Below are 24,049 nucleotides of genomic sequence, written 5' to 3' on the forward strand. Positions count from 1 at the left end.
TATCCAGTTTTCCCAGCACCATTTGTTAAAAAGGCTGTCTGTTCTCCAAAATATATTTTTGGCACCTTTGTTAAGTATCAAATGGCTTTAAGTATGCGCATTTGTCTTTGTGTCTTCTACTCTGTTCCACTGGTCTTCATGTCTATTTTGATGCTAATACCATGCTGGTTTTTGTTTTGTTTTTTAAACTACATCTCAGTAGCATAATTTCAGATTAGGTAATATGATGCCTCCTGTATCACTCTTCTTGTTCAGTATTGCTTTGGCTGTTCTAGGTCTCTTATTCTTCCAAATGAATTTAAGAATTGTTTTTTTCAAATTCTGTGAAGAATGTCATTGGTATTTTGATGGAGACTGCATTAAATCTACATATTGCTTTTGGTCATATGGTTCTTTACAATATTAATTCTACCTATCCAAGGACATATGTGGGAGGTCTTTCCATCTTCATTTTCTAAGGCCTTCTTCAATTTCTTTCTTTAGTGCTGTATAATTTTCATTGTAGAATTCTTTTACCTCTTTGGTGAGATTAATTTCCAGGTTTTGTTTTGTTTTTGTTTTTTTTTGATGTTATTGTAAATGGGATGGTTTTCCTGATTTCTTCCTCAGTTGAAGGGTGTTTATCTTATATCCTGCCACTTTGCTAGACTCATTTATAAGCTCTAGAAGTCTTCTGGTGGAGTTCTGTGGGTCTTCTAGATATAGGATCATGTCATTAGCAAACAGAGATTGTTTGACTTCTTTTCCTATTCGTAGACGTTTATTTTTAAAAATAAATGCATAGAAGATGATACTGGATCCAATATAGATTCAATCCAATGAACTGCATCTATTACTATAAAATAATATTTCATATTCATCACAATAGCCCAGAGGAATCCAATATTTTCTTAAGAAAAGATTTAAGGGCTGGGGATGTAGCTCAGTTGGTAGAGTGCTTTCCTCACAAGCACAAGGCCCTGGGTTCAATCCCCAGTACCGCAAAAAAAAAAAAAAAAAAAAAAAAAAAAGCAAGCACTGGCCACACTAATGATTTAGGCAAACATTTAAAAAATTCTTGGTGATAATAGCTGAAATAAAAGGATGTTCTACATTATTCAGTTTTCTAAAACTCTTCTCCAGTAAGACTCTTTTTATTAGCATCTAACAAATATACAGAACTACTCAGATTAAAAAATAATCCCCTTTCTAAGAAGCAAATTGTTGTTCAAAAAAAAGAAAACTTTTAAAAACTTAGTGTAAAAAGTAAGTACAGATTCAGTTAATTTCCATATAACCCGCTTGTTTAAATTTCACTTTAATAACACATTCTATGCCTTATCCCAACCCAACACAGAAGGACAGATTACCTTGGGTTTAAACTGTCTTGCGAAGAGAAGATACCTCCTGATATCATCAAGGGAATAGACTCGATCAATTGATTCTTCAATTCTTGAATGCAAGTCTACTATACGCCTAGCAATAGCATAATCTGTAACCTAATTCAAAACAAGAAAATCACCTGTCAGTCACAGCAATATCTACTCCAGACTATCCTAGGCAATAAGAAATTTAGAGTTAAAAACAATCTCTAATATGCCACTGAAATATTAATACATAACAAGTTTTTGAGGAAACTATTCTTACAACTCCATAAGCTTTCAATTATTTCTACTTAAATTTTAAAGGCTTATAACTTGATCTTCTCTGCTCCCAATACTAATTTAATACCATGCACAAACAGACATATATGAAAATGAGACAAGTCCCATCTGAGGGTTACATATGCCTACATATTTGTGTGTGGGGGGAAGCCCTCTAACCATTCACATGATGAAATTTTATTAAAGATAATTTCTGAAGTTCCACTGCAATCAAGACTTGTACAATGTACTTAATAAAATGGAAGACCTTCATCCTGAACAATTAATAGCACGAGTTCTAATATTAGCTCCTACATATTGTCAGTCTGTGGTTGTGCACACCTGAGCTGTGAAATGTTAAATATTTAAGTCTAAGTACAAATAACTCTAAGAATTTTCACTCGATTTTGTAAGGGAGTGCTGGGGATTTCACTCAATCTTAAAAAACTATCACATAAACAGAAAAAAATTATTATACATTTAACAACTTGATGGGAAGAAACAGGAAGACAAATGACTCATCATTTAGAAAAAGAAAATCTCTTTGGCATCCAAGTTTTTAAAGTGACTGAAAAACTAAACCAAAGCAACCCATAATACAAAAAAAAAAATATTATTATTATTATTTTTTTGTACTGGGGGTTCAACCAGTGGTGCTACACTCCCAGTCCTTTTTGTTTTGTATTTTGAGACAGGGTCGTGCTAAATTGCCAAGACTGTCCTTGAACTTGAGATCCTCCTTCATCAGCCTCCTGAGTTGCTAGGATCATAGACATGTGCCACTGCACCCAGCTGAAACAAAAAATTACTATGCCACCCTGAGGAAAATTAAAGGTCAATGCACACACATGTACTAGCTATTGAGCAGTAATCTTTTAGCCTTGTCTCATTTCAATTATTCAAACTAGAAATAAAAATGGAAGCTAAGAGCAAGAGCTCACATGGTTACCTCATTACATTCATCCACCAGGATAAAGAAGAGATCAAATCGGGACATGATTGGAGCCGACAAATTTATATTCTGTTTCAATGACTTTGACCTGTCATAGTGTCCGCTGATTGGGTTTGCAGCTGCCAAAATCGATGTCCTGGCATTTAGAGTAGCCTGACCACAAAAGAAAGAATTGTGAGATTTACAAAGAAATATGAACAAGCCAACAAATATAACAAAAAGCCCAATCTCCCTCACATTTAACTAAATGCAAGCCAAAATAATAAGAAACCATTTTCTGTTTAATCAAATCGTCATAAAGTCTAATGACATAGAATGCAACAGGCATCCTATATTATGCTGGTGGCATGATATGCACATCCTTTAAGCCAGCAGCAATAATCTTACAGTTAGAGCCAGGAAGGTGTGTGTGTTCAAGGATGTTTACTATAATATTGTTTGTCATACAAAAAAGACTGAAAATGACCTAAATGTCACTTTACCAGCGTTTAAAGAACCAAACTGTGGTACAAACAACTGAATTCCAAATAATAATAATAAATCAAAGTTGATCTACCATGTGTTGGTATGGAAATACTGCCAAAACAAAATTATGAAGTTAAATGAGCAAGGAACAATACTACATGTATTTGTTTACTAATGTATTAAATTTTACTGAAAGAGACATACTTGATACATTCCTTAATATCTATTGTGTTGGGAGTAGAAGGGGAAGACTTCTTTTTTAATTTATTATTTAGTATACTATTTAAATTTTTCTTAACTACTTGAATCTGTTGCTTTTATTTTTAAAAGTTTAGATTCTCTCTAAAATTGGTTAAAATACTGTACTTATTTTCATTTAAATAATCCGATGGGCTTTATTTTATTGGCAATGCTAAAGATCAAGGGTTATTTTTATTATAATTAAAAGTTTAGTTTATCAGAGAATATACAAGCTTTGTTCATAATTTTTTTTTTTTTTTGCGGTGCTGGGGATTGAACCCAGGGCTTTGTGCTTGACAGGCAAGCACTCTACCAACTGAGCTATCTCCCCAGCCCCATAAAAATTTTGAAGTGAAACACTAAAAATTTTACCAGTACTTCCTCTACTTTCTATCACATCAACACTTTTACACAGTACCCTGAACAACATCTACAGTTGGATTACTAGTTCTCAGGGCTGTATTTTTCGTCTTAATGAAGAGTTGAATTACTAAATTTTATCCAGGTGAATTTCCCTGGTACTACATTAATCTACAAGGCTAAGGAATGATGTAGTGGAACAGAAGCGGACAAATGCATGTATACCTTCACTCCTGCTTTAGTGATGGATATGGTTTGCTGTTCCATAGCTTCATGAATAGCAACTTGGTCCCGCATATCCATCTTATCAAATTCATCAATACAGCACACACCCTGTAACCAAACAGATCCAGCTTAAGAATCTGCCTTGCAGATGTGAAATATCCAGCTCACACTAACTACCAGAAACTTTTCCATCCTCCCCTACAAGTGAAAAATAGGTAAGTAAGCATTGCTAATTCCCTCTTTTAAGCAAAATATTTTGACAGATCCCAGAGCTAGAAGGACCAAATACTTGATTCACCCAAAAGATTAAAAAGCAAAACTAAAAATATCACGACACTTACTGTACTTTATTCAACACTGAAACTGTGTAAGCCTTGGTACCAATACACCCTAGGACCCTCTCAGCACTGATTTTAGGCTGGAGAAGAGGAAAATGAAGTTTGAATATAATGAATATAAATCCATAAATAATTTGTATGTATTCATAAATCTAATTGATTAATGTCAAATATACATAAAATGCCGTATGTGCCTGTGTACAAACTCCTCATAAACATCTCACAATCTGTAAAGGAGAAAAAAAAAGCTGCCAAGTCACAGTACCCACACTTGTTCAGAGCAGGTATCACATTCTAGGAGAGCTTAGAAAGTATTGATTAATGAAGATAATCTCAATTAATTTTAGATAAACAAACTGAACTATGTACTAAAAATGCTTTTTTTCAGATTATCTTTTTTACTAGAAACTATTAGCCTTATAGGGTAAGGAGGTATTCTGACTTCTTTATATCCAAGTGTGTAAAATAATCTTACATTATCAGCCAGCATCAATGCTCCAGCCTCAATGACAAACTCATGAGATTCTTCATCTCTCACAACAGCTGCTGTTAAGCCAGCAGCACTGGATGCTTTGCCACTGGTGTAGACAGCTCTGGGGCTGAACTCCTCCACATGCCTGTTCACAGTTATCATATAAAGACTCATTAGTATGTGACTACACAGTACACATTCTAGGAAAATCAGCTGATAGATTATATCAATGAAGAGTTAAATTTCTGAAAGAACATCTGAGAGTTGTGGTAGCAATTCATAAAGACATGCCACAATTGCTTATGTCTATAATCCCAGCAACTTGGGAAGATGAGGTAGGAGGCCTCAATTCCAGGCCAGTCTTGTAACTTAGTGAGATTCTGTCTCAAAATGAAAAATAAAAATTGCTGGGGATGTAGGTCAGTGGTTAAGTACCCCTGGGTTTAATCCCCAGTACCAAAAAAAAAAAAAAAAAAAAAAAAAGTCACAGATTGAATGGGAAGTCTTATCTCCTTTGACTTAAAAAAAATTATATATATATATATATATATATATATATATATATATATATATATATATATATTTGTAGGTGGACACTATACCTTTATTTTATTTTTATGTGGTGCTGAGGATCAAACCCAGGGCCTTTGCTCGTGCTAGGCAAGCGCTCTACCACTTAGCACCAACCCCAGCCCCTCCTTTGACTTTTTTTTTTTTTTTAAAGAATTTTTTGTTGTTGTTGATGGACCTTTATTTTACTTATTTATATGTGGTGCTGAGAATCGAACCCAGTGCCTCACACATGCTAGGCAAGCACTCTACTACTGAGGTACAACCCCAGCCCTTCTTTTAACTTTTTAAATGCATTTAAAACCACTCCTGAGAAATGGAAAATGAAAAGTTTTAACGATTTGGCAACAATGTTCTATTAGATTTGCAATAAAAACAAAATACAAGACAAAACTAGATGTGAGATTTATTTCAGAAGTTCAATTGGTTTAACAACTGAAAACCAATATGCAATACTAATAAGGATAAGAACCACAAAACATAGATGTAAGAAAAGCATCTAACAAAACCCATTACCCTTATATGTCAGAAACTCAATGAGAAACAAACACTACCCTGAACCTGATAAAGGATTTTTCTGTAACCCAATAAACAGAAACTACAGGGGCTGGGGAGATAGCTCAGTCGGTAGAGTGCTTGCCTTGTAAGCACAAGGCCCTGGGTTTGATCCCCAGCACCCAAAAAAAAAAAAAAAAAAAAAAAAAAAAAAAAAAAAAGCAGAAACTACAAAACCCCACAGTTACCACCATATTTAAAGGCTAAAGGCTAACTGCTTTGTCCCTCAGGTCAGGAGTAAGACATTAGATAAAGATATCCATTCCTGCCACTTCTATTTTAATATTATACTGAAGGATCTAGTCAGGGAAATTAGGCAAGAGAAGAAAAAAGGTATCCATACTGGAAAGGAAAAACTTTCCACTTAATCATTATTTTGTAGATATGTGATCTTGTACATATGAAATCCTAAGGAATTCACTAAAAACAGAATAAATGAGTTCAGCAAGGACGTGAAACAAAAATATGAAAAATCAACCGTAGGCCAGGTGTGGTGGCTCTTGCTGGTAATCCCAGCAGCTCAGGAGTCTGAGGTAGGAGGATCCCGAGTTTGAAGTCAGCCTTAGCAATTTAGCAAGGCTATAAGCAACCTAGTGATACCCTGTCTCAAATTAAAAATAAAAAATAAAATGGGCTGGGGATCTTGTTCAGTGGTTAAGTGACCCTGAGTTCAACCCTGGCACCAAACAATAACAACCACCACCACCAATCAATTGTCCTTCTCTATAGTTGCAGTGAACAATCCCAAAGTAAATAATTTACTTTCAATAGCATCCAGAAGAAAAATTATTTTGGAATAAACTAAACAAAAGTACAAACTTACACTCTGAAAACTAAAAAAGCACTGCTGACAGAAATAAAAGACAGCCTAAAATAGATATTCCATGTTCTTGAATTGTTAAAATGCCAATACAATCTGGCTGGCATAGTGCATGCCTGTAATCCCAGCTACTCAGGAGGCTACAACAGGAGAACTGCAGGTTTGAAGTCAATCTCAGCAATTTAGCAAGATTCTGTCTCAAGATAAAATGGGGGTAGGGTGGAGACTGGGGGATAAAGCTCAGTAGTAGAGTGCTTCTGGGTTCAATTCCTAGTAGCCAACACAAACCAATGTACTTTTTTTGTGTGGAAGCGGGATACTGGGGACTTAACCCAGGGGCACTTGACTACTTAGTCATATCCCCAGCCCTATTTTTTTTTTTTTTTTTTTTTTTTAATTTAGAGACAATGTCTCACCGAGTTGCTTAGTGCCTTGTTGCTGCTTTGGACTTGCCATCCTCCTGTCTCAGCCTCCCAAGACGCTGGGATTACAGGCATGTGCCACTGCACCCAGCCCCCAATGCACTTTAAATTGATCTACGAATTCAATGCAATTACTATCAGGATCCCAGCTGGCTTCTCTGTAGAAGCTGTCAGGCTAATCCTAAAATTTGTATAGAAACTCCAAAGCCCCCAAATAAGCTAAAACAACCTAGAAAAAGAACAGAATTAGAAGATTCACACTTCCCAATTTATAACCAATATGCTAGAGTCAAGACAGCATGGCATTGGCCTCAGACATAGGAATTACTAGAATATAACTGAAAAAGACATTTACATTTATGGTTAGTTGATTTTCCATTAAGATTGCCAAAATAATTCAATAGGGAAAGAACAGTCTTGGTGTTAGGACAACTATGTAAAAGAAAAAAATTGGACATCAATATGCCTTATACAAAAAACAACTCAAAATGTAAAGACCTAAATTTAAGAGCTAAAACTACCAGAAAAATTGAAAGCAGAGACTCAGATATTCTGTATGCCAACTTTCATTAAAGCATTATTTACAAAAGAAGGTAGCCAAAACTGAAATGTCCATCAGTGAATGAAGAGATAAAAAAGAAAATGTGATGTGTAAACCACACACACACACAAAATGGAAAATTACTTAACCTTAAAAGGACATTTTGACACATGCTCTGGCATGGATAAACCTTGAAGATGTTATACTAAATAAAATAAGCTAGACACAAAAGGACAAAAACTATATGATTCCACTTACATGAAATATCTAAAATAGTTAAATTCGGAGATAGAAAGTAGAATGGTGGTTGATGGAAGCTAAGGGAATTGGAGAATGGACAACTATTGTTTAATGGATACCAAGTTTCAGTTTGGAAAGATGAAAAAAATCCTGGAAATGGATGGATGGTGGTGATGAATGCACAATGTGAATGCACTTAATGCCACTGAACTGTAAACTAAAAATGTTTAAAATGGTAAATCTTATGTACCTATCACAATTAAAAAAAAAAAAAAAAGGCAAGAAAAAAATCCTTTTAAATGAGTGTTCACAACACTATAAAAGTCAGAGTAGAAATAACTCAAATATCTGAGCAATGAATAAATTAAATGTGGTATATCCATAATGATGGAATATTACTCAGCAATAAAAGGAAATTAAATACTGATTCCTATTAAAATGTAGCTAAACCTTGAAAACTTATATGCTAAGTGGAAAGATGCTAGTCACAAAAGACCACATATTATGTGACTCCATTTACACAAAATGTGCAGATAGAGACAATGAAGTACATTGAAAATTGCCTGTTTCTACAGGGGAGAACAGGGAGTGACTGCTGATGGAAACAATTTTGTTTTGAGTAATGAAAATGTTCTCGTCTTAGTTCAATTATGGTTGTACAATCCTGTAAGTATACTAGAAGAATTGCATGATACACTTTAAAGGGGTGAATTTCTGACACACAAAAGATATCACTATAAGGATGCTAAAAAACTTACTACATATCAAAGACCCAAGACAATCATATACACAAACTACTGTTATCCGAGGCAACATAATAGCATATCTTTTTTTTTTGGCAGGGGGAATGGGGGGAATAAAAAGAGAAAAACAATTATTTTTAGCATAGGACTATTACCTTCAAATGTAAAACCCAGTCTCAGGGCTGGGGATGCAGCTCAAGTGGTAGAGGGCTTGTCTAGCAAGCACAAAGCCCTGGGTGTGATCCCCAGCATGACAAAATAAAACAAAACCCAAGTCAATGACATTCTTTAAGGGAATATTTAATCATAAAATGTCAAACCAACTAAAAATGTTCTAATATAGTACCAGGTTACAAATTTCCTAAACAGATATAGTAAAGACATCTTGATGTAGTATGAAGAGCAAGCGCATGCTTTGCAGGCAAATATATCTGAATTTTAATATGCATGGCACACAGTTACTTGTCACCTATGAGAAGCTGGGCAAGATACTAAGGCTGAGTTTAGTTTGCCTCCCTGAAAAAAAGAAGATAGCATCACATGCTTAAATACATGCAGCCAAAATAAGAAATAATATACATATACAGTACCATGAACATATCAAATGTTCAGAAATAAACTTTTTATTTTAAACTATTTTTTTATCTTTTAAATTGGTATATTATATTTGTACATAAAGGCAAGATTCACTGTTACATATTCAAAAATGCACACTATGTAATAATACAATTTGGCCATTATCATTTCCCCTTTCCCTCCCACCTACTTAAGAGTCCCTTGCTTCTACTGCACTGATCTTTGTTTGATTTTCACTGAAGCTGTTTATTAAAAGTTTGACAATAACCAAGTACTTATGATAGCTTTTTTTTTTTTTTTTGCGGTGCTGGGGATTTGAACCTAGGGCCTTGTGCTTGTGAGGCAAGTACTCTACAAACTGAGCTATATCCCCAGCCCCTTATGATAGCTTTTAAAAATTAAATTGCTAAAGTAGTATGCATGCTGATAAGATTAGCAGAAAATATCTCCTAGCATCGTTTTTGGAAAGTTTGTCCTGTTTAAGAAACTTAAAAGATATCTGGTTGGGCATGGTGGTGCACATATGTAATCCCAGTGATTTGGGAGGCTCAGGCAGAAGGATCCCAAGTTCAAGGATAGTCTCAGTAAAATTAGCAAGACCCTGTTCTCAAATAAAAACTAAAAAGGGCTGGAGATGTGGCCCAGTGGTTGAATGCTCCTGGGGTTCAATTTTCAGTACCCAAAAAACCAGAACAAACAAAAAAACTTCCACAAACACGTGAAAATAAACATGGAAAACTTTAGTGTAAATTAAAATGTCATGTGACTTACAATAATGAAAATATAAATTTATATATTTAAAGGTTTTTATACAAAGATCATGTATACAAAAATATAGAAAGATTTAAGAGTTCTATGTAGGATTCAGGCAATTTTTTTCCCATATCAAAAAACTATAAACTGTTACATCCTATCCTAAAAGTTAATTTTTTTTTTTTTTTTGGGTGCTGGGGATAGAACTCAGGGCCTTGTGCTTACAAGGCAAGCACTCTACCAACTGAGCTATCTCCCCAGTCCCGTTAATTTTTAATACTATTTAATCAATGAGTGTTATATACACAAGAGTCATAATTTCTACTCATCACACTCAAACTGACTGTATTCTTGGTAGCACAGCAAGCCTGGAACTACACAAAGTTTTTCTTGTACTACTTCAAGCAAAACTTACTTGAGAAATTGGCTCTTGGCTGTACTTGGATCACCAACAATGCAAACATTTATGTCCCCTCGAAGAGAGGTCCCTTCTCCTGTTGTCTTTGGAACACCACCAAAAAGCATCAACAGAACACCCCGTTTTACTTCATCATTGCCTGAAATGAAAAGTAGTTAGATAAAAACTCATTTTTTGACATAAAAGGAAACAATTCCAAAGCAAACTACAAAGGTATATTTACCAACGAAAAGGCAGAAACAACTGAAGCAATAGCAAAACAGGCAAAAACACCTGGTTTCTGATCTTGGTTCCTGTTCTATGGACTTACCCAGGAACTGCTCCAATGTATTCTCATAATGTCTTAGGTGCCCCTGTGCACAATCCTAAGAGCCTTAAACCCTTAAAAAGTCTTAACCCTTAAAGATCTCTGTCCATAAATGAACTATTTCCATCAAGTTTACTAATTGGTTTTTGGTGGTGCTAGGGATTAAACCCAGAGCTTTGTGCGGGTTAAGCAAGCACTCTACCACTGAGATACATCCCCAGCCCATTTGCTGGTTCTCTCCAGTTACATTAAGGTTTTTTTTGTTTGCTTGTTTTATTTTTAAATTTATTTGTTCTTTTTAGTTATACATGATGGTAGAATGTATTTTGACATACACGGAATATAACTTCCCATTCTTGTGGCTATACACAACGTTGTGTATTCATATACAAACAGTTTGTGTATTCACATATGAACATAGGAAAGTAATGTCCAATTCATTCATTCTACTGTCTTTCCTATTTCTCACTTCCCCCCATGTCGAATACAGTGAAACTCCACTACCCTACTACCCCCTGCCTATTATAAGTTAGAATCCACATATCAGAGAGAGCATTTAGTCTTTGATTTTTTGGGGACTGGCTTATTTTGCTTAGCATGGTAATCTTTAGCTCCATCCATTTACTGGCAAAAGTCATAATTTCATTCTTCTTTATGGCTGAGTAATATTCCATGTGTATATGTACCACATTTTCTTTATTCATTCATCTGTTGAAAAGCACCTAGGTTGGTTCCATAGATTAGCTATTTTAAATTGAGCTGCTATAAACAATGATGTGGCTGAGTCACTGATCTTTCTGATGGTAGCTCTGATTTTAAGGCATTTGAGTACAGCAAGGAGTGGGATAACTGGGTCAAATAGTGTATCCATTTCAAATTTTTTTTTAGGAATCTCCATACTGCTTTCTAGAGTGATTGCACCAATCTGCAATCCCACCAGCAATGTACCAGTGTATCTTTCCCCCCTCCACATCCTCACCAACATTTACTGTTACTTGTGTTCTTGATAAATACCATTCTGACTGGAGTGAAAGGAAATCTCAGTGTAATTTTAATTTGTATTTCTCTAATTGCTAGTGATATAACAAGGGAACTAAGTGACTCCAACCAACCAAGATGTTCCAACAATAGAATCCATAAACACTGTAGAAGAAATGTCAGAGAAGGAATTTATTTATACTTAGTTAGATTGATCTTTCAAAAAAAAGATGATATCACAGAAAAAGAACCAGAGGTTTTTAAACCACTTGGTAGACAGAACCTCAGACAATGAAGACAAAATACATACTCTTGAAAATAAAGCCAACTGCTCAGAGAAGTTGGTAAGAAACCATGAATAGAACTTCCAAGAAATATGGGATAACATGAAAAGACCAAATTTAAGATTTATCAGAATAGATGAAGGTGTGGAGATACAAACCAAAGGCATGCACAATCTTTTCAATGACGTAACATTAGAAAACTTCCCAAATCTAAAGAATGAAATGGAAAATCAAGTACAGGAGGCTTACAGGACCCCAAATGTACAACATTACAGTAGACCCACACCAGGAACACTATAAGGAGAATGACTAACATACACAACAAAGACAGAATTTTAAAGGCCGCAAGAGAAAAAAACAATTACATGTGGGGGGAAACTAATTAGAATTTCTCAACCCACACCCTCAATGCCAGGAGGTCCAGGAATACTTTTATCAAGCCTGGGAAAATAAAATGAATGCCAACTGAGAATTTTATATCCAGCATAATTAAGTTTCAGATTTGAAGATGAAATAAAAACCTTCCATGAAAAATAGAAGTTAAAAGAATTCACAACTAAAAAGCCTACATTCTCAGCAAAATACTCCGTGAGGGGGAAATGGAAAAAACAAAACAAACAAACAAACAAACAAACAAAAAACCACCAATGAAAACCAGCAAAGGGAGGAACTACACTAAAGGAATAGTCAATCAAAGGAGAAACTAAGTTAAAAACCAAAAATAAACCGAAATGACCGTGAATACAAATCATATCTCAATAATAACCCTGAATGTTAATGGTCTAAATTCATCAAAAGATATAGACTGGCAGATTGAATTTAAAGAAAAAAAAAAAAAAATCCAACAATACAGCGTTTTCAAGAGACTCATCTCCTAAGAAAAGACATTCACAGACTGAAGGTGAAAGGTTGGGAAAAAAAATATATCACATGGACTGGGTAAACAAGCAGGAATTTCCACCCTCGTATCAGATAATGTGGACTTCAAAGTTAGTCAGAAGGGGTAAAGAAGGACATTTCACACTGCTTAAGGGAATCATAATATCAACAAGACATAACAATCATAAATATGCCCCAAACAATGGAGCATCTACATACATCAAACAAATCCTTCTCAATTTCAAGAATCAAGTAGACTACAATGCAATAATACTGGGTGACTTTAACACACCCCTCTCACCAGTGAATAGATCTTCCAAACAAAAACTAAACAAAGTTTAGAATTAAATAAATGATTTAGACTTAACAGACATATTTGGAGCATTTCATATATCGTTGATTGAATATGCTTTCTTCTCAGTAGCACATGGACCATTATCTAAAATAGACCACAAAGCAACTCTCAGCAAATACAAAAATAGAAATACAACCCTGCATTCTATCAGATCATATTGTAATGAAACCAGAAATTAATGGTAAAATTAAAAATAGAAGCTACTCCAACACCTGGAGACTAAACAGCAGCCTGTGTAATGATGAACGGATAAAAGAAGAAATTGAGGAGGAAATAAAAAATATTTAGAGGTAAATGAGAACACCGATACAACATATCAAAATCTCTGGGATGCTATGAAGGCAGTGCTAAGAGGAAAGTTCACTGTATCGAGCTCATACATTAAAACAACAAAAGTCAACAAATAAATGATCTAATCTTACATCTCAAAGCCCTAGAAAAAGAAGAACAAATCAACACCAAAAGCAGCAAAAGACAGGAAATAATTAAAATCAGAGCTGAAATCAATGAAATTGAAACAAAAGAAATGATTCAAAAAACCGACAAAACAAAAAGTTGGTTCTTTGAACAAATAAATAAAATTGACAAACCCTTAGCCACACTAACAAAGAGAGAGAAAAATCAAATTACTAAAATTTGTGATGAAAAAGAAAATATCATACTACTGAAATACAGAAGAAAATTAGAAACTATTTTGAAAATTTATACTCCGATAAATAGAAAAACTCAAAGACATCAAAAAATTTCTAGACATACGATCTACCCAGACTGATGCAGGAGGACATACACAATTTAAACAGATCAATTTCAAGCAATGAAATAGATGATGCCATCAAAAGCCTACTAACCAAGAACAGCCCAGAACCAGAAGGGATTCTCAGCCAAGCTCTACAAGACCTTCAAAGAATTAACACTCCTCAAATTATTCCATGAAATAGAAAAGGAGAGAACCCTTCCAAAGTCATTCTATGAAGCTAGTATCACCCTGGTATCAAAACCCTGATATCAAGACACATCAAGGAAAGGAAACTTCAGACTAATACTGCTGATGAACACAGATGCAAAAATTCTCAATAAAATTCTGGCACATCACAAAAAAACATATAAAAGACAGTGCACCATGATCAAGTGGGGTTCATCCCTGGGATGCAAGGTTTGTTCAACATATGGAAATCAATAAATGTAACACATCAAATCAACAGACCTAAAGGCAAGAATCATGATTACCTCAATAGATACAGAGAAAGCATTAGACAAAACACAGTACCTCTTCATGTTTAAAACACTAGAAAAACAAGGAAGAGTAGGAACATACCTCAACATTGTAAAAGCTATCTATACTAAGCCCATGGCCAACATCATTCTAAATGGAGAAAAATTGAAAGCATTCCCTCTAAAAATTAGAACAAGACAGGAATGCCCTCTTTCACCACTTCTATTCAACATCATCCTTGAAACTAGCCAGAGCAATCAGACAGATTAAAGAAATGAAAGGAATAGGAATTGGAAAAGAACTCAAACCATCACTATTTGCTGAGGACATGATTCTATATTCGGAAAATCCAAAAAACATCTAGAATTCATAAATGAACTCAGCAAAGTAGCAGGATATAAAATCAATACCCATAAATCAAATACATTTCTATACAGAAGTGACAAATCCACTGCAAGAGAAATTAGGAAAACTACCCCATTGGCAAAAGCCTCAAAAAAAAAAAAAAAAAAAAGAAGAAGAAGAAGAAGATACAGAGACAAACCCACATAAATATGGTTATCTCATACTAGACAAAGGTGCCAAAAATATACACTGGAGAAAAGACAGCCTATTCAACAAATGGTGCTGGGAAAACTGGAAGACCATATGTAACAAAACAAAATTAAACGTCTCTCAACCTACACAAAAATCAACTCAAAGTACATCAAAGACTTAGGCACTAGAACAGAGACCCTGTAGCTAATAGAAGAAAAAGTAGGCCCAAATCTGCATCATGTTGGCTTAGGACCTGACTTCCTCAACAAGATTCGTAAAGCTTAAGAAGTAAAATTAAGCATCAATAAATGGGATGGATTCAAACTAAAAAGCTTCTCCTCAGCAAAGGAAACAATTACGTGAAGAGAGAGCCTACAGACTGACAGAAAATCTTTACCACATGCACCTCAGATAGAGCACTAATCTCAAAAGATTAAGAACTCAAAAAAACACCAAAAAAACAAATAACCCAATCAATAAATAGGCTAAGGAACTGAATAGACACTTCACAGAAGAAATACAAATCAACAAATGTATGAAAAAATGTTCAACATCTTTAGCAATTAGAGAAATGCAAATCAAAACTATACTAAGATTTTATCTCATGCCAGTCAGAATGGCAATTATCAAAAATACAAGCAATAATAAGTGTTGGCCAGGATGTGGGGAAAAAGGTGCACTCACACATTGCTGATTGGACTGCAGATTGGTGCAACCACTTTGGAAAGCAATATGGAGATTTCTAAGAAAACTTGGAATGGAACCACCATTTGACCCAGTTATCCCACTCCTTGGTTTATACCCAAAGGACTTAAAATCAGCATACTACAGTCACATCGATGTTCATAGCAGCTCAATTCAAAATAGCTCAACTACAGAACAAACCTAGATGTCCTTCAACAGATGAATGGATAAAGAAAATGTGGTACATATACACAATGGAATATTATTCAGCCTTAAATAAGAATGAAATTACGACATTTGCAGGTAAATGGATGGAACTAGAGAATATCATGCTAAGTGAAACAAGCCAATCCCAAAAAAACCAAAGGCTGAAGTTTTCTCTGATAAAAAGATGCTGATTTATAGTGGGGGTTGGGTACAGAAGAATGAAGGAACTCTGGATTATGCAGAGGGGAGTCAAGGGAGGGGTGGTGGAGATGGGAAGGACGGTAGAATGAGAAAGACATTATTACCCTGCATACATGTATGAAAAAAAAATTTTTTTTAAATAAAAAACTACACAACACTGAAGAAAGAAACTGAAAAAGACTTTAGAAGATGGAAGGATTTCCCATGTTCTTGGATAGGCAGAATTAATACTGTCAAAATGGCCATACTACCAAAAGCACTATACAGATTTAATGCAATTCTTATTAAGGTTCTGATGACATTCTTCATAGAAATAGAAAAAGTAGTTGTGGAATTCGTTTGGAAAAATAAGAGGCCCAGAATAGACACAGCAATCCTCACTGAGAAAAGTGAAGTAGGAGGCATCACAAAACCAGATGTTAAATTATACCCTAGAGCTATAGTAACAAAAACAGCATGGTATTGGAACCAAAACAGACGTGAAGACCAATAGTACAGAATAGAAGACACAGAGAGAAACCATATAAATGGGTTCTCATACTAGACAAAGGCAACATAAAAATACATTGGAGAAAAGATAGCCTCTTCAACAAATGGTGCTAGGAAAACTTGAAATCCACATGTAACAAAACAAAATTAGACCCCTAACTCTCATCCTGCACAAAACTCAAAGTTGATCAAGGACATAGGGATCAGAGCAGAGACCCTGTGCCTACTACAAGAAAAAGTGGGCCCAAATCTCCACAATGTTGGCTTAGGAGCCAAATTCCTCAATAAGACATCTAAAGTGCAAAAAGTAAAATCAAGATCAATAAACGGGTGATATCAAACTACAAAGCTTCTTCAGAGCAAAGGAAACAAGAATGTGACAAGAGCCTAAAGAATGGGAGAAAATCTTTGCCACCTACACCTCAGAGCATTAATCTCCAGGATATATAAAGAACGCAAAAAACCCCAAATAACCCAATCAATAAATGGACAAAGGAAATGGACACTTCACAGAAGTATAATTGGTCCATTAAGAGTTTTAAGACATTTCTTTTGTATCATCTACAGTGACTAGTATGAAATAAATACACGCTAACTGAACTAATAGGGAATATAAAATTCTGAATACAATTTGTAGCTGCTTCTAAACTTGAACTCCACCAAAAAAATGCTAAGCCACTTTATATAAATCATTCCATAAAATCAGAAAATTCGATAGCTCAGTCGGTAGAGTGCTTGCCTTGCAAGCACAAGGCCCTGGGTTCAATCCCCAGCACCAAAAAAAAATCAGAAAATTAAAAATTAATCCCACAGGTTGGGCTCACACCTTTAATTCCAGCAATCCTGGAGGAGAGAAACTTACTCTTCTTGAGATTTCAGCCTCAACAATTTGGTGAGTCCACGGGTTATCATAGTGGGGGTTGAGAAATGTCTATAGGTCAGTAGCAGAGTGACCAAGTTCAATCATCAGTACAAGGGGGAAAATCCATTCCATGAACTTACTTCTCTGACTTATATGAAAGAAAATGTGTTGAGGGTGTGGTGGTTTTAAACACACCACAAATTCTTTGACACTCCTCATTTTAAGAGATGAAACCCAATTCACCTCCCTTTGAGTGTAGGTGATACAAAAGAAATGTCTTTAAAACTCTTAATGGATCAATCGTATTTCTTTTGTGAAGTGTCCAGTTCCTTTGCCCATTTATTGACTGGGTTGTTTGTTTGGTGTCTTTTGAGTTCTTTATATATCCTGGAGACATATAATGCTGTGAGATGCAGGAGGCAAAGATTTAGTGACTTCATTTTAACAAATTCATATTGTGGAAGTGAAGAACTGGAATTCCTGAGACTTGGACTTAGGTGGCATTTTGCTTCCTCCTTGCCTTGCTCTCTTGGATCATGTGCTCTGGAAGAAGCAAGCTGCTGTACTGTGAAGATAGTTCAATGGCCCTACTGGATAGATTCATGTGGTAAGGAACTGACATGGCCAGTTAACAACTAGCACTAACTGGTAAGTCATCTGAGCAAGGCCCCTCTAGCCCAAGTCAAGACTTCAGATGATTACAGTCCCTGCTGATCTTAACTGCAACCTCATGATGGAAGACCCTGAACCAGAATCCCTTACCTAAGTCTCTCCCAGATTACTGACCCATGGACTATCAAAATAATATTTACTGTTTCAAGTCACTAAATTTTAGAGTTTTGTGGCAAGAGATTAACTTGTGGGGTAGGAGGGAGCAGCATAAAAATGTTGACACCTACTACCTATATGAGAGGACACTCTAAAATCCATGAAGGATTAATATAAAAGGGTTCAGTTGTCCCACTGTCCAAAGAGGAAAAAAAAAGGTTAATTTAAAACATACAACCAAGAGAAATATCCAGAATTTTAGCATTCTTCCCATAACACCAACTATGTAAGGAAGGCAGGAATAGATGAATTCAAGGATAAAACTTCAGGCCCCCAAATTTATTCATGTCCTACAACACACAAAGGGGATATAATGACTAAGAGCAGCTGGCAACCAAGATACAGGGAAATACAAAAGAAATTGCCAAAGGCATAGATAATACAAATAACCAAAAACATCATACAATCTTTGTCTATAAATTTTAGTAAAGTGTATCTAGTCTAGGGTATCAGAATATACTTAAATGCAGTTTGGCCATCAGGCCAGAAAAACATTAAATGACTTTCTTCTCAAATTGTGGTAAAAGATACATAACAAAATTTACCATCGTAACCCTTTTTAAGCAGGTGGTTCAAGGGCATAAAGTACTTTATTTGAATAAGTTACTGTTACCCCTTTCCAGAATTTTTTCAAGGTCCCAAACAGAAACTCTATTCTTTAAAAATCTCTCCATTTCCTTCAAGTACCCCCAGTCCCTGATAATCTCTATTCTGTCACTATGAATCTGCTGATTACTAGAATGTCTAGATCGCATGTAAGTGAAATTGTATTTGTCCTTTTGTCAATGACCCCTTCTAAGCCCACTAAAGAACTTTCATGATCTGATCTATGCACTTTAAGAAATTATGTGTTGCTCTTTATAATAATTAGTTTGATTTCAAGTTTGTGCACAAATAGATATAACTCTTACCATGTATAGTAGGAAACAGGCTGGTACAAAGATTATGATACAGATTTTTATCTTGACTCATTTCAAACACTTTCTCCCACTCTTTCACAGTCATTTGGTTCTTAATACTCTCAGCTGTCTGTTCCTCATCTCTGAGCTCCTTCCCTCCAAACTAAGAGGTGGAGAAAAAAAAGAAAATATATTAATATAGAAGCAGCCAAAACAGTATAAAGGTTTTAAATCACTACACGCAAAATATAGCTCAGAAGGTCAACTTTACGATTTATCAATTAAAAAGATTAAAAAGAAAAAAAAAAGGCAAAAATCAAGGTGGGCGGGCATGGTGGTACAAGTCTGTAATCCCAGCTATTTGGGAGGGTGAGGCAGGAGGATTACAAATTGGAAGCCAGCCCGAGCAATTAACAAGACCCTGTCTCAAAATAAAAACAAAAATTGGCTGGGATGTAATTCAGTGATAGAATAACTTACCTAGTATATGAGGTCATGAGTTTGAGCCCCAGCACCACAAAAAACACCCCAAAACAAAAACTCCCTAAACTAGTAAGCTTTAGTTAATGAAATTACTTAAGGTTTTGACATTTGTCCAATGAGCTAAAAAGAAAAAAGAAAAAAAAGCTACCATCAATTTTTATAGGCCTCTATAAATGTATCTGGATGCTCAAGAGATGAGACATAGTTGAATGTTAGTTACTGATATGAAGAAGAAAATGAAATCACAGAATACCATATTCTTTCCTCTTTTTTAATAGTAGATTATTTCCCATTCTTTTTTGGACTGGACTATTCTTTCCAAACTCTTTACCATTCAAGACACAGAATCAGCTCAACTGAACAATACTGCCCGTAATTCACCACTCTCAGAAACAGCAATTCACTTTACTTCCTAACTTACTAAATCTTTTCCTCAGCACTTCCTACAGGGAGCATATCAGAGGAACGATGATACTTATATAAAATTAAAAACATGAATAAAATACAGGCCATTACACTCAAAATGTATGAAAACAATAAGGCTTTCCCTCAAGGTCAGAAAGACATGAAAAGATTTGGTTTTAATAATCATGTTCAACCCAACCCTTTAGACTTTTTATCACCAACTAGATAGCTCAGATGTTTCAGACGCATATTAAATTGCAGCAGCCTCAAGGGAGCTCTTTGTCAAGCTCTGTCATTTTATTAAGATTCACCATGAGGTACATAGTTCAGTGTTAAGAGTTTTGCCTAGCATGTGCAAGACCCTGGGTTCAATCCCCAGCATGCAAAAAAGACTTACCCTTGGGTTGGTTGGTGAAACACAACAGGCAAGAAAGACCAGCCTATAAGACAGGTCCCTAACACCAAGGGCCCGGAGCCCTCTAACGCCTTCTGTCTCATATCCATCAACACCACTGACACGGGAATTCGTTTCTGCACGTGCTCCTGAACAATTAAAGAAAGGCCATTTCAAATACTGTAGGTTCTAGGAACCAATACTGCTCAAATAAATCAGTTATAAATATGATTTTCTTATAAACTTTGAAAACTTTCAGAACAGCATATTTTATAGGAAAATCAATTATTTATTCTCATCACACTTTCTTATTCATCCTTTGATTGGCAGCCAAAAAGACAAGAAGAGAAGCTAGATACCTTGTAGTTCAGGTAACCAAAAATTTGTTAAATTTGAACCATAGATTACCACCTGGTGTGCTAAGCTTGGAGACATCCGGCACTACAATCAGTGTCCCTGTAAAGTCACACTTGTCACCAGCTTGGGCTGATTCCACAGCTTCGGCCCTCAAGATTACTTCTAAACTGCGGGGGATACTTCCTCGGGGAAGCTCAGCTTGAGTCTCCTGAATACGAACCTATAACAAAGGTAAACAGCCAAGAATGAGAAGAGATCCCTTTCATGCACTATGTAATCTAAATCAAATGTCACAAATACTGGCAGAATTCTAAACTATCTTACTCTTTGTGACTTTTGACGTGTCCCCACTTTCATCTTAAAATTCTCTACCCAAAAACAAAGAAATCAAAATCAAAAACTCTATCCTAAAATTCCTTGGATTACCTCTACTAAAACTTCACTTAAAGACAAACATTTATTCTTATTAAAAAGTATTTCCCTGCTGGGCACCGTGGTACACATCTGTAATCCCAGAATCGAGGGAGGTTGAGGCAGCAGGAGGATTGAGAGTTTAAAGACAGCCTCAGCAAAAGTGAGGTGCTAAGTAACTCAGTGAGACCCTGTCTCTAAATAAAATAAAAAATAGGGCTGGGGATGTGGTTCAGTGGTCAAGTACCCCTGAGTTCAATCCCCAGTAACAACAAAAACCTCTGTTCAAAATGACTATCATTGACTGGGTGCAGCGGTGCATGCCTGTTAATAGTAGCTACTAAGGAGGCTGTGACAGGAGAATTCCAAATTCAGAAATCTGATTCAGCAACTTAGCAAGATCATATCTCCAAAAAAAAAAAAAAGGCTAGGGATGTAGCTGAGTGGTAGAGCACCCCTGGATTCAATATCCAGTACAGTTAAAACAAAACAAAACAAAAAATATAATATAAATATCTGTTGTTTCATCTTCTCCCTAAAACTTTTCAAAGAAATTTTATGAAACATTTCCAATATACTTCCATTTTATTTTTGGTACCAAGGATTGAACCTAAGGGTGCTTAACCACTAAACCACATCAATAGATTTTTTTTTTTTTTTGCTAAGTTGATTATTAGGACCTCACTATATTTGCTGAGGCTGGTCTCAAACTTGCTATTCTCCTGCATCAGTCTCCTGATTCAATGGGATTACAAGCATGCTCCAATTTACTTTTATATCCTCTACCTCAAGCCACTGATCATTAACATTACTTATGTAGCTATACTTTTTTTTTTTTTTTTTTTGGTGGTGCTAGAGATTGAAACCAAGGCCTTGTGCATGCTAGGCAAGCACTCTACCAACTGAGCTATATCCCCAACCCCCATATTTTTTATTATAGTACTTGAAAGTCATAAACATTAAATAACTTCAAGGATGAATGTTTTAGCATTTACCTCTAAGAATAAAGACAATCTCTATGTAACCATACTGCCATTAATACAACCCAGAGAAGTAAACAATACTTAATTCCATAAAATTGCATAATCTCTCCTCTTATCTAGTCCATCTTCAATTGTTTCGAATTATCAAAATATTCTATATTACAGTTGAGGTTTTTCCCCCGAAATCTAGATTCATACTTCGATTGTTATATCATCTTTGAAAACTATAAAGCATCTCTTACCCAAAGTTGTTGGTAGAACACATGCTTCTTATAAACTGCCAGGTTAATATAAGAAAAATAAGGACTAAAAACTAACTATTAAACAAAAAAACTAGTATTAATTATTTTACTCTGATCATTCTCCATTCTTGAGCTGTTCAACTTTTCTGCATATTCCATATTGCATAAGTGCTACTGAGATTTGAGTTTCTTTTTATTCTTTTTTTTTTTTTTGCGGTACTGGGGATGGAACTTAGGGCCTTGTGTTTGCAAGGCAAGCACTCTACCAGCTGAGCTATCTCACCAGCCCTCTTTTCATTCTTATTATCATTTATCACCTCTTATCCAGATAACTGTAACTATCTACTAGTCCTGTTAAATACCATATATCACTGTCCCATTAAGCTTCCTTAAGAAACCAAAAACACATATCTTCCCCACTAGACAGATGGGGGACACAATTCAGTGGTATAATACTTGCCTGGCATGTGCAAGGCCCTGGCTTCAATCCCCAGCAACACGGTCTAAGATGTAAAGATCTAAATATCTTCAAGCCTCATGTCAAATCATCTCTCAGATCATCTCCAATCTGACTCCTCTCCTACAATCATGATAATCCTCATTGCTTCCATGCTAGTCTGCTGAACTTTCACTCAGGCTTTCCCCCTTTCTATCCACCAAATTTAAAGTTATAATTTATATCAACAAGTTGCTAACTCCAAAGTTTTCTTAACTCCAGTTTATAATAATAGTTATTGGTTATTCCTCGACAAATTTTGTCACAATGTGAAGGAACTTCTAATCCAAGTTATTAAACTTTAAAACACAATTATATACTGACAATTAAAATTTACATTAAGAGTTTGTGGCTTAAATTTGAAGTCACTTTTAATGACTACAAATAAGCTATTGCAAGGGCCCAGGACTGAATTATTAGCATAGACTGAATCCAATCTAAACAGATGTAAGTAAATACCTTCTGAAAATCAACGAATCTTGATTTATTTGTATCCAACAAGAATCTCCTCCTGTTGGCACAAACTGGATTTCGGCAGATGTTTGGCTGTGTGTATTTGAACTGCTGTTCTACATCTTTGATCACTGTCTGACAGTCCAAGCACAAGAATGTTCCGCTCACAAGCTCTGGGTGAACTGGGTGAGTCCGTACCACTTGCCCACTGATTCGAGTGAGCAAACCAATTCTGGATGAGGTGAGTTCTCGAATTCTGTTTAAAGATAAATGTTTCATTAATAAATACCTACTTCTCAACTGCATTTTTTTGGTATCAGGGAATGAACCCAGGGTGCTTAAACAATGAACCACATCCCCAGCCTGTTTTATTTTTTATTGTGAGACAGGGCCTCACTAATTTGCCAAGGCTGGCTTTGAACTTGACATTCTTCTGCCTCCACCACCTCCTGAGTCACTGGGATTACAGACATGTGCCACTGCACCTGGCTCAGCTTCTTAATATGAGAAATTCAAAAATTTTCTGTTTTAATGTAAGTATCCAATGTAAATTATCCTTGGCAGGAAAAACCAAATGACAATTTAGTGAACATGCCCATTCCTAAATTATATAACATACACGAACTCATGAAAAGATAAAAAATGAATATGAAAGGGCTGAGGCTGTGGCTCAGTGATAGAGCACTCACCTAGCATGTTATGAGGCCCTGGGTTTGATCCTCAGCACCCCATAAAAATAAAGGTATTGTGTCCACCTACAACTAAAAAAATTTTAAAAAAATATGAAAAA

The 24,049-nt window shown here is 35.5% G+C and overlaps 1 protein-coding gene across 1 annotated transcript in view; it reads right to left on the minus strand.

Annotated features, from left to right (window-relative positions):
* Positions 1-24,049, minus strand: part of Mcm6 (minichromosome maintenance complex component 6) — a 51,519-nt gene that overhangs the window by 15,609 nt on the left and 11,861 nt on the right. The window contains exons 4-12 of the mRNA XM_047547680.1: positions 23,266-23,515; positions 20,729-20,894; positions 20,321-20,466; positions 19,048-19,198; positions 10,310-10,451; positions 4,678-4,819; positions 3,865-3,972; positions 2,572-2,727; positions 1,350-1,478 (exon numbers count right to left, since the gene is read on the minus strand). Coding sequence (XP_047403636.1) covers positions 1,350-1,478; positions 2,572-2,727; positions 3,865-3,972; positions 4,678-4,819; positions 10,310-10,451; positions 19,048-19,198; positions 20,321-20,466; positions 20,729-20,894; positions 23,266-23,515 — 1,390 coding nt within the window. The remainder of the gene's footprint in view (positions 1-1,349; positions 1,479-2,571; positions 2,728-3,864; positions 3,973-4,677; positions 4,820-10,309; positions 10,452-19,047; positions 19,199-20,320; positions 20,467-20,728; positions 20,895-23,265; positions 23,516-24,049) is intronic.

This window comes from Sciurus carolinensis, chromosome 3 (assembly GCF_902686445.1).
Source record: "Sciurus carolinensis chromosome 3, mSciCar1.2, whole genome shotgun sequence".
NCBI lineage: Eukaryota > Metazoa > Chordata > Mammalia > Rodentia > Sciuridae > Sciurus > Sciurus carolinensis.